At 43.9% G+C, this 12,257-nt stretch overlaps 1 protein-coding gene across 3 annotated transcripts in view; it reads right to left on the bottom strand.

Annotated features, from left to right (window-relative positions):
* Nucleotides 1-10,497, bottom strand: part of LOC102945466 (protein Daple-like) — a 53,055-nt gene extending 42,558 nt beyond the window's left edge. Inside the window, exons 1-3 of one of the 3 annotated variants that reach the window (XM_037891604.2) lie at nucleotides 10,350-10,497; nucleotides 8,908-8,971; nucleotides 909-998 (exon numbers count right to left, since the gene is read on the bottom strand). In XM_037891604.2, coding sequence (XP_037747532.1) covers nucleotides 909-998; nucleotides 8,908-8,971; nucleotides 10,350-10,359 — 164 coding nt within the window. In that variant the 5' untranslated portion in view covers nucleotides 10,360-10,497. The remainder of the gene's footprint in view (nucleotides 1-908; nucleotides 999-8,907; nucleotides 8,972-10,349) is intronic. The other 2 variants (XM_037891606.2, XM_037891605.2) reach the window with 2 other exon arrangements.
* Between the last annotated feature and the right edge of the window lie 1,760 nt (nucleotides 10,498-12,257).

Below are 12,257 nucleotides of genomic sequence, written 5' to 3'. Positions count from 1 at the left end.
CTGTTTACTTCATGCAGGAGTGTGTCTGGAGCGTGTTGCTGACGTGATCAGCTGGCCAGTTGCACTCAACAATGGAGAGCTGCTAGATGTGCTCACCCTGCCAGGCAACCAGGAAAAGGAATTTAAAAAGTTTGCAGGGCTTTAAAACTGGGGGGAGGGGAGGGCCTTCCACTCTCTGTGACCCCTGGGCAGTGGAGTTCACTATGGTGACCAGAACAGGAGCATTGTGGGACAGCTGCTGGAGGACAGTGTGGGCTGACATAAGTAATGCAGTGTCTACAGAGACACTCTATTCACCTAAGTACATCAACTACGGCTCTACGCTGCTTGGGGTGGTGGTGTTACTATGTTGGCATAACCGGGAGCTTCCAGCGGTGGGAGACCAATTTAAGTGTAGAGACATGCACAGCTAGGTCAACGTAAGCTGCCTTGCATCAGCCTAACCTGGTAGTGTAGACCAAGCCATAGTTTCCAAACAGGCAACTGAACTTTGTATCCAAGACAAAAGTTCAATCTGACACAGAGGTTGTCATGGTCTTTGCTGTACTCCATCCCCAGCGGTGAGAAAGTCCTTTCCCTACAGAATTCAGTCTATTCTCAAACTAAGATAAGAGCATACCCATGAGACCTGCAGGGATCAAATGTATCCTCCCAAATAAGGGGACTCGCACACACATTCCAAACAAGGAAGAATCATCCATGGAGCCCCACACAAAAGGAATCCTCTTCGTGTCCTACAGTAAATGAAATGATTCAACTATGTTTTTTTTCTAGCAGGAGAATTAAGTACAGTTCCCCAAGTGAATGCTGCAACATTCTGTAATTCTTTATCAGGTGCAATATGGTATTCTGTCAGGGAAAATAAATAGCTTTTTAAATAATAAAGATTTGTTTTTTTTAAAGGATATAGAAATGATGTCTCAAGTTCCAGTAGGTAGACTTCTTTCTGTAGATTCTTTATGTACTCTGCCTCAATTGAACTCAGCGTGTCCATTTGTCTGCAGAGAGAGAAAGAAAAGCAAAGGTGAGGGTTTTTTTACAAAGCATATTCCAATATACTCTAGAGCAGGGGTAGGCAACCTGCGGCCCACACGCAGCCGGTCAGGGTAATCTGCTGGCGGGCTGCAAGACAGTTTGTTTACATTGACCATCCGCAGGCATGGCTCCCCGCAGTTCGCCGTTCTCAGCCACTGGGAGCTGTGGGAAGTGGCCGCCGCTGGTGGGCCGCAGGTTGCCCACCACTGCTCTAGAGGCTATACCCACAGTGGCATCTGTTTGTCACTGCCCCTTTGAAAATCAACCTTAGCCCCTATGAAAGTAACTGTCTCATTTATGGAAGCTGGCAAATAAACCTGTTACAAAAAAGAGGAGGAAGATGAGGTGTCTAATCTTCTGCTTTTGTGCTACTGGTTCCTCTTACCAAGTAATGGGCCTTCAGATGGCAATACAATCAATGTCAAAAACTCCTTTGTGCCTATGTTTTGTTGTGGTTTAGTTTTTTAATAATTCTTGAGCCACTAGATGAAACAGATCTTACCTTTTGGTTTCAGCAAAGCCATAGTCTATTTTATCTTATCCTTAATACACAAGTTTGCAGTGGTTGGGACAGAAAAACTTGTGATGGGATCTGTATGAAAGTCCATATTTTCTGCCTTTAGTTCTGACTTTAACATATATATATCAGAGCTTCAGGTTCTATACTGACTGCAACTTCCAGCCTTAGTTAACTTTTTGACTTTTTTATGACACTTCAATATTTATACCATAAATCGAACATGTACTTCTGAGATCCATCTTTACTGATTTATTTTCAAACAAACATTTTCCCACCTTAGGTTAAAAAAAAAACTTAAAACTCCCCCTTCCTCCACTATCCAAATTCAAGAGCTGATTGGAACCAGCATGCAGGCCATTCACCTCTGCCTCAGGCTGAGGATGGTGTTTCCTCTTAGGATATGTCTACACTGTAATTAAAAACTTGTGCCTCGCCTTTGCCGACTGATTGGGCTCCCACCTCGGCAGGGACTAGAGCCTGGGACATCTTCACCACAATTAAACAGCTCTGAGAGCTCGAGCCCTGTGAGCCTGAGTCAGCAGGCATGGGCCAGTCAAGGGTGTCTAATTGCAGTGTAGTCATAAGGGCCAATTCAAGTTTATCTCCATCCTTCAGCAACCTGGAGTTCCCACACTTCTCAGATGGCAGTTTGCAGACAGCAGGAGCTCAACCAATCAATGACATAGATGGGAGGGGGGAGGGGTTGGTTTGAAGAAAATAAAATCCATGATATATGTTAAGCTGCTTCCTCTGCTTGGTTTTTGTAGGTCTCTTATTTCATGCCTTTCAAAAGCTATGACAGAGTCATGTGCCACATCTGGCGTTAATAGTTTGAATGCTGTGCTAAGTATTCAATGCTATTTGCAAAGTGTGACCTCCAGGACAGGGTGTTCTCTCAGCTGTGCTCATTCTTCTGAATCACTCCACTCTGGTCTCATCTTCTTGCCCTCCCCCTCCCCCTCCCCCGCCCACAAGGGTTGTTCTGGCAGCTGTCTCTCAACCTCTTGGGACTTCTCCACCTACCATTTCACACTATTGATGGCCCCTGTGTCTATCCAGCCACCACATCTGCAGCTTGAACAACGAGCCACCGCTTTACAGCTGCACAATAGCACTACAAGCAGAGCCTTGGGTGGGACTGGAGGAAGGTGACTTCATGTATCTTTTGTACCCTCCTTCCTCTTGGATTCTGGGCTGCTGCGGGGGCTGGGATAGGTACGAGCATGTGTTTTAGCAGCTCCTGAGCTGCTCTTATTTACAGCAGGGCTGCGAAGCAGCCCAGAAGTCCCTGTAACATTCAGCACTATGCAGATACACCCCTGCATAGTCCTTACACTGCAACGGGGGGCCATTTATGACAGCCCTGCATAGCTGCCAACATAGGGAAATTCTCCACAGGACAGTTGTGGCCCCTTTATGGCCCTGAAGCCTCCATAATCTGGCCCTAAAACTTTATTTGCTAAATAGCTGAGGGCCCTAGGCTCCAGTCCTCTGAGTGAAGGGGATACAAACATGCAGCTGCAGGTGTGGAAGAGTGTAAAAGTTCCTAGCAGAGCCAGGCTAGCAAGGGGTGGGAGAGACTAGAGTGCTGTAGAGTAGTGGGAAGGCTTTGTGTACATGGCTCCCCCACACTTCACAGGGCCTAAACTCCTTCCTTGTGAGGGGATATTCAACAGGAGGTTCTGCCAGAGCTTCTAAGGCCCCCTCTTGCATGTTTCTCCAGTGGAGAGAGTGAAGTAGTCCAATAGAGCATTAAAAATATTCCTGGCTCATTTTGTTAATTCCACTGTATTATTAAAAATGAAAGAATATTAAAAAACATTCGTCATTATGCTTATGTTAGACACTGAAAAGGAACAAATCCATCTCTATTGTTTCTAGCCAGTTTTAGTATTTATACCCTATCACAATTTTCTGATGAGTGGGCTGGGCTGAAAACACCACAGAGAATGGATTAGCTTAAAGAAACACTATTTCCCTTGGATTTTAAATCACGGAAACATTTCTACTGCTCTGAAGTATTGTAAAGTGACACAAAAGTGAAATCTGAGGCCTTCAAATGAAGCTCTTCTCTTTTATCCCCCTTTTAAGGCGTGGAAAGGTGTTAGCAATGTTAACTATAATAATTCAAGTTACCCAGAAACAGCTTGAATTTCAAGCTTCCTTAAAAAGAAAAATTCTAGTTTTGTGATCGTAGGCTATGGGGAGAAGTGATTCATTTCAAAAACATAAACGCCTCACAACCCTGGGTACCCCTGCGGAGTCTCTCACACATCTGTAGACAAACACATCATCAGTGCTCACAATGCAATATCATTTTCCTTATGACTCTGCTGCATGACATATGCCTCTCCTACGCTTTCCTCTACTGGATTTCCTATGGCTGGAAATTAAAGAGACCAGGTGGGTGAGGTAATATCTTTTATTTCAGTGGTTTTCAAACTGGGGTACGCGTACCCCTAGGGGTACACAAGCTCTCATCAGGGGGTACGTGAGAAAAATCCTGTAATGACGGACAAGGCACTTTATTTAGTAAGACCTGGCAATCTAATCATAGGTATATTATGACTATCTCAGCTGGGGGTATGTGGTAGACTACATTATTTGGAAAGGGGTAGGCAGCCTAAAAAGTTTGAAAACCACTGTTTTATTGGACCAACTTCTGTTGGTGAGAGAGACAAACTTTCTAGCTTGCACAGAGCTCTTGTTCAGGTCTGGGAAACGTACTCAGAGCATCACAGCTAAATACAAGGTAAAACCGATTGTTTAGCATAAGGAGTTAACACATATTCATATCAAGGGACCATTCAAGGTGAAATGGCCCATTAAGACCTTTCCAGTCATAGGGCGTAAAGGAGAAAAATATGGCTGGAAATCTCATTCTGAGCAAAGATGGAGTTTTTCAAAAGCGTCTAAGGGTATGTCTTCACTATCAATGTTAAAGCGCTGCCGGGCTGTGTAGTCACGGCACCAGCACTGGGAGCACTGTAAAACAGTGCTAGGAGCATTGTAAAAAAACAGCACTGTAAAAAAACCACCCCCACGAGGGGAGTAGCTACCAGCACTGGGAGCACAGCTACCAGCGCTGGTGCACTGTCTACACTGCCACTTTACAGGGCTGAAACTTTCTCACTCAGAGCTGTGAAAAAACACACACCTGAGCGAGAAAGTTTCAGCGCTGTAAAGTGGCAGTGTAGACAAGGCCTAAGAGAGTTAGGACATGTCTACACTTGCCATTTCAAGTGGAAAAAGTCCCTTTTTTGCACAAAAACCATGGGAAAGTCTACACTTACCAATGACTTTATGCGGGGAAACTCAGAAGTTTCACTGCAAAAAGAAAACCACATCCATAAGAGGCGTACAGCTCTTATTGGTGATGCTTCTGTGGTGATGTGCAAGTGAAGACACGTTCTTTGTGTTTACACAGCTTTTAGCCTCCTGAGGATATCCCGTAGTGCCTAGGTATATAGTATATAGTTCTGTGGTGACCTAGAATCCTCTTTTTGATGTCTCCGACTTTAGGAATATTTCCAACACACCTCTGAACAGCATACTAACCCACAGAGACCTTCCTACCAACACTACAAAAAGAAGGATTCTGGGTGGACTCCTCCTGAAGGTCAAAACAACAGACTGGACTTCTACATAGAGTGCTTCCGTCGACGTCCATGGGCTGAAATTGTGGAATAGCGGCATCACTTGCCCCATAACCTCAGCCATGCAGAACACAATGCCATCCACAGCCTCAGAAACAACTCTGACGTCATAATCAAAAGGGCTGACAAAGGAGGTGCTGTCATCATCATGAACAGGTTGGAATATGAACAAGAGGCTTCTAGGCAGCTCTCCAACACCACATTCTACAAGCCATTACCCTCTGATCCCACAGAGGGTTACCAAAAGAAACTACACCATCTGCTCAAGAAACTCTGTGAAAAAGCTCAGGAACAAATCTGCACGGACACACCCCTAGAAACCCGAGCAGGGGTATTCTATCTGCTACCCAAGATCCATAAACCTGGAAATCCTGGACACCCCATCATCTCAGGCATTGGCACCCTGACAGCAGGATTGTCTGGCTATGTAGACTCCCTCCTCAGGCCCTACACTACCAGCACTCCTAGCTATCTTTGAGACACCACTGATTTCTTGAGGAAACTACAATCCATCGGTGATCTTCCTGAAAACACCATCCTAGCCACTATGGATGTAGAAGCCCTCTACACCAACATTCCACACAAAGATGGACTACAAGCCGTCAGGACCAGTATCCCTGATAATGTCATGGCAAACCTGGTGGCTGAACTTTGTTACTTTGTCCTCACCCATAACTATTTCACATTTGGGGACAATGTATACCTTCAAATCAGTGGCACTGCTATGGGTACCCGCATGGCCCCACAGTATGCCAACATTTTTATGGCTGACTTAGAACAACGCTTCCTCAGCTCTCGTCCCCTAATGCCCCTACTCTACTTGCCCCTACTCTACATTGATGACATCTTCATCATCTGGACCCATGGAAAAGAAGCCCTTGAGGAATTCCACCATGATTTCAACAATTTCCATCCCACCATCAACCTCAGCCTGGACCAGTCCACACAAGAGATCCACTTCCTGGACACTATAGTGCTAATAAGCGATGGTCACATAAACACCACCCTATACCAGAAACCTACTGACTACTATACTTACCTACATGCCTCCAGCTTTCATCCAGACCATGCCACACGATCCATTGTCTACAGCCAAACTCTACGATACAACCGCATTTGCTCCAACCCCTCAGACAGAGACAAACACCTACACGATCTCTATCAAGCGTTCTTACAACTACAATACCCACCTGCTGAAGTGAAGAAACAGATTGACAGAGCCAGAAGAGAACCCAGAAGTCACCTACTACAGGACAGGCCTAACAAAGAAAATAACAGAACGCCACTAGCCATCACCTTCAGCCCCCAACTAAAACCTCTCCAACGCATCATCAAGGATCTACAACCTATCCTAAAGGACGACCCATCACTCTCACAGATCTTGGGAGACAGGCCAGTCCTTGCTTACAGACAGCCCCCCAGCCTGAAGCAAATACTCACCAGCAACCACACACCACACAACAGAACCACTAACCCAGGAACCTATCCTTGCAACAAAGCCCGTTGCCAACTGTGTCCACATATCTATTCAGGGGACACCATCATAGGGCCTAATCACATCAGCCACACTATCAGAGGCTCGTTCACCTGCACATACCAATGTGATATGTGCCAGCAATGCCCCTCTGCCATGTACATTGGCCAAACCAGACAATCTCTGCGTAAAAGAATAAATGGACACAAATCAGGCGTCAGGAATTATAACATTCAAAAACCAGTTGGAGAACACTTCAATCTCTCTGGTTACTCGATTACAGACCTAATAGTTGCAATTCTTCAACAAAAAAACTTCAAAAACAGACTCCAACGAGAGACTGCTGAATTGGAATTAATTTGCAAACTGGACACCATTACATTAGGCTTGAATAGAGACTGGGAGTGGATGTGTCATTACACAAAGTAAAACTATTCCCCAATGTTTATTTCCCCTCCTCCCACCTACTGTTCCTCACACGTTTTTGTCAACTGCTGGAAATGGCCCACCTTGATTATCACTACAAAAGTTTTTTTTTTTCTCTCCTGCTGGTAATAGCTCACCTTACCTGATCACTCTCGTTACAGAGTGTATGGTAACACCCATTGTTTCAGGTTCTCTGTGTATATAAAATCTCCCCACTGTATTTTCCACTGCATGCATCTGATGAAGTGAGCTGTAGCTCACGAAAGCTTATGCTCAATAAATTTGTTAGTCTCTAAGGTGCCACAAGTACTTCTTTTCTTAGTGCCTAGGTGAGCACTCTAGCCAGCAGCTCTGCTGCTCTGATGCCAGGTAAACAGACATCCACTCCTCCCCCTGTAAAGCCCTGGGAACTTTGAAACTCCCCTTTGTGTTTTCTTGGCAAGTGCTCACTTATCTGGCCAGGTGACAATTCCTGCTCCCGTTCCCGTATTTGGAGCAATGCTGAGCTACTGGAGCTGATCAGTGTCTGGGGAGAGGAGGCTGTGCAGGCACCCAGGATGTCCTGCGATCACCCCCCTCCCTTCCCACAAGACCCATTTTCAAACTGGAGAGAGCAGCTCTGTGGGATGGCTGCCCTAGAGCTCTGCGAAGTGCTGCTAATGTAAACACTCTCTGACGCCTAAGGAATTAAGTGAGTACACAAACCAGCGCTTTATTTTCACCGGTTCCCTATCACTGGTGAAACTTATAGTCCAAAAACTCTGCAAGTGTAGACATACCCTTAAGAACCAAACTCCCATTGACTTTCCCTTCAGCATATTTAAAAGTCCTACCCCCCACTCTCATCTTAAAAAACCCCAAAACATTTCTTCCATGAGCCTTATCTCACCTATTCTCTTCCATCAAGGAGGGTTAGGCCAGGCAGGTCTACAAAAACACAGCAGAGGCACCGCTGTAGCACTTCAGTGAAGATGCTACTACACCAATGGGAGGAGCTTTTCCTGTCGGCATAGTTAATCCACCTCCGTGAGAGGCAGTAGCTATTGCATGGAAAAAGCTCTCCTGCCAGCATAGTGCTGTCTACATTGGGGGTTAGGTTGGTATAACTGCATTACTCGGGAGGTGTGTATTTTTCACACCCCTGAGTGACATAGTTATACCAATGTAAGTTTATAGTGTAGACCTGGCCTTAGAAAAATAAGGAGGGAGGGAAAAAAAGCTTAACATCCTTACTCTGGCCCCGATCCAGCAAAGCACTTAAGCAAGTGAATAGTCCTACTGAATCAACTGGAATTAATCATATTTAAAATTAAGCATATGCTTAAATGCCTTGTTAAATCAGGGCCAGAGTGTTCAGCATGTTGCAAAAAATCAAACTGTTAGTCTGTAACTTGTTTCCTAATTTGTATACCACCTCCTTCTCCTGTACATTGTCTTAGACTGCAAGTTCTTTGAGACAAGGACTCTGTGACATTTGTCTATACTACAAGGCACTTAGCACACTTTTGAGACTATACAAATAATAACTTTTCTGTTAAACAAGGAACACCAAGAGGATTCTAATCTTCACATATACCAGGAAAGCAATTTTAAAAGGTAGTTTAATTTGGGGGGAAGAGTTGGTAGTAGCTTTATAGTAAGCAAATGGTCTGACAAATCTATACAAGTAAAGAGCCAATTGGGCTCCAGCAGTAGGTAATGTGCATATATAGTCAGACTATAATACAGTGCTAAATATCTTTTTGAAACAAAGTCACAGAAATCCCTAAGGGAAGTTATACTGCTGTTCTACTCACTTGAAACTAGGTGCCAGGTTGCGTGCGTGAGTCATTTTTGAAGCAGAGAATTTCTTTGACTTTTCTGGAATTAGAAATGACACAGTACACTCAGTTAAGCACACACTAGGAATATATCATTGATGCGGATACTTAATTGACATGATCTTTAAAATTCAAAGGTCTGATGCACACTTTCAACTTTCCTAATGTTTAGATGCATCTTGAAGTGTTAAATTCTGCTCACCTTGTTTATGGGTCTAATTCTACTGATTTCAATATCGTGATAGGATTATGCACATGAACAAAGTGAGCAGAATTGGGCTAACATTCTCTCTCCTCGCCCTGTGGGGTTTTTTGGTCTTATATTTGACTATGCTGTGTTATATTAAAATAATATACATCTTTAGGTTTCTAAACTCTTTTTTTACTTTGATGGCAGTTTTGACTCACTCTATTGTCTCTCTCTCACAGATGTTCAGAAATAAGATTATCTTTAATTGTGATTAATACCAAGCACTAAATGTTTTGCATGAAATTCACATATTTTATTAAAAAAAGAGACACAGTTTGAGGTGGCTTTGTATATCAATTTGCATTTAGAGATGAAAATATCCTAAAAATCAAGCAGCCTAAATATTTCTAATGCACACTCCAATTCACATGCATAGGAAAGTGAAACGTTAAGTAGTCATGCTTGAGTTTCCACTTTTGGAAGTTTGTCCAACGAAGTAAAATCCTGCCACTCAATGGGGGTGACATGGATTTTGTTTTAGCACATCACAACCCAATTTTCCCACAGGATTATGTTTTTCAAGCTTCAGAACTGATTCCAGAGCTGGTCCCACAAATACTGCTGGTGACGCATGGAATCTCCCCGAGGAAATCAATATAATGTTGGAAATAACAGGACAGATGGCAGCCTTAGGTTGAGTGATCCACGTGTTGAAGTTAATTAATTTAAGGGCAAGTTACGGCTGTCCTTAGTCCATACTGGGTCAAAATTCCCTGCGTGGTGAAGGATTTCAGGATTTGATCCTCAGGGCTGAATTTGGGTTGTGCAGGATGAATGTCACTGATGAATTGGGCCATCAGTCAATAAAGTGCTTTGGGATCCTTCCAGATGAAAGGTGCAATATAAATATAGGTAATTATTGTCGTTCCTCCTTCCTCCCTTTCCCCACACTGTCTGTCCTGCTTCTTTACTAATAACATAGATTCTAGCTGTCTGGGGCCTCAGGTCTGATTCAGTTGGAAGCATTTTTATTCTATGCCACAGCTCATTTTTGTCTCAAAATAAAGTAAAATGACCCTCTGGTCTCCTTTGCAACTTGCCTCCATCAGAGCAGGATCTTCATTACAATCTAGTCCCAAGGGCAGTCCTCTCCCAGTTCCCCCCAGCACTGACAGCACACTGGTCATTCACACACAAGCAGACAGCATTGCTGGGCTTCAGGACTTACCAGGCTGCATCTCCTACATGTATTGTTCAGAAGAAGGAACAGCGCAGAAGAATAACAGCCTAAATGCCTTGGGAGGTTGGAAACTCTTGCTGTCTGTGCCCAGCCCTGTTTGCCAGCCTTGCTGCTGCTATAGAAACCATTTACCAGCGCAGACTCCTTTCTGCAGAGAGAGCTGGTGCTGCACTACACTGGCCACTGGGGGCTCAGTTTACTCAATCTAAAGGGCCCTAGGATTTTTGAAGGGTGTAGGTGGCTGCTGGGAAGGATTGGGGCAGAAAAAAATATTATTGTTCCCCTTTAACTGGGGATGCAATTGATCAGATGGGACAGTAAAATAGAATTAATAAGAAAATTAAAAATAGGAAGATTGTGGAGAAAATCAGCCACCAAAGGAGTATCCAAACTCCTATATCATACAGTTTTATGCTTTTCCATCTGTGGGTGTCTTTGAGTGGGGAAGCTATGTGGTAAACTAGGTAAAGCTTGGCAGCCTGATGAGGCTACTGCAGTATTGCCAGCCCCAAGTGTTCAAAAATAACTGGAAACCCCAAAATCACAGCTTTGGCTTTAAACTCATGACAGTTTAAAAACCTGTTGGGGGTCTTTTCATTTGCCTTCTGGTTTTTGAGTCTTTAGGGTTGTCTGCAGCCATGAAATCCCTTTAGCCTGGGTCCAGCACTTCCCCCAGTTCAGTCTTTGTTCCTCAGGTGTTTCCCGGAGTCCTCTTATGTGGGGAGTGAAGAACAACAGATGATGTCACTCCCTGCCTTATATAGTTTTAGCATATGGCAGGAATCCTTTGTTTCAAAACTTGGTTCCCAGACTGGTTTGTGGAAAAATACTGACATACCAAGCTGGAGTCCAGCATCATGTGGCCTGGTTACATGTCCTTGTAGAGTCATAGCAGCCATTACTTACAGGCTGTCTGTAGGGTTCTCAGGAAGGCTCACCGGGTTGGCGATAAGCTTCTCCTAAGGCCTGTTGTTTTCCCTAATGGCTCATTGCCCTGAATAGGCCCTTCCCAATCAGCTGTCTAGGCTGGAAGCATCTTGTCAAGTGGGCGTTACCCAGTTGCAACTACATTTGAAGTACAGATGAATAGTCGGTATTCATAACTGCAGATAAAAAATGATACATGCATCCAAATAGGATAATCATATTCAGCAAATCATAACTTTTCAAATGACACCTTACATGACCCGTCTTGCATAAAATACATCATAATTAGGCTATAATATCATAATAATATCACTAAGAAGAATATGGGGTGCAGTGCCATTTACAGGACTCCAGTGTCTGGGGCTTTTAAGAAAAAACACCGCATATTGCAATCATGAGAGCTGGCAACATGGCTACTGATACTGTCATGTTTATTTAGTTCTCCCACAGTATTATAGGCAGAGCTGATAGTGTTGCCAGTTCTTAAGGTTGCCTATCACTTCCCATGATAAGACCCTCTTTGCACAGCTGCTTAGAACTTTGCCAGATTTAAGCATTCAGACTGAAATTTCCTGTACCGTATGTCTGCCTGGACTTTTGGGGAAAGTTTCAGCAAAAATGGTTCTGCTATTTCTGAGCATGAGATTAGGGAAAAATATTTTTTTTTCTCCTTCATGTTAAAAGAAGTTACACAACCATTTCACTGGGGAGAAACTCTGGTGCCTCCATGGTTTGGCATGTGCTTGAGATGGGATGGTATTTGTGCCAAGGATGTGCCTTTTGCTGTTCCCAGGAAAAAATCTATTCAAATTTGACCAATTTATAAATTTCTGAAAAATCTCGGTTTTCACATGCTCAGCAAAAACTTGTTATAGAATTTGGCAGATGAATTCTCTGAAGATTCCATCTGCACTGAGCATGCTCCTTCCCAGAGCTGTAGGGGCTAAGCAGGACTTTCCTTGAGGTATC

This window comes from Chelonia mydas, chromosome 2, assembly GCF_015237465.2.
Source record: "Chelonia mydas isolate rCheMyd1 chromosome 2, rCheMyd1.pri.v2, whole genome shotgun sequence".
Classification (NCBI taxonomy): Eukaryota; Metazoa; Chordata; order Testudines; family Cheloniidae; genus Chelonia; species Chelonia mydas.
The sequence above is the reverse complement of the archived record's forward strand: the minus strand, read 5'-3'. Positions and strand labels throughout refer to the sequence as shown.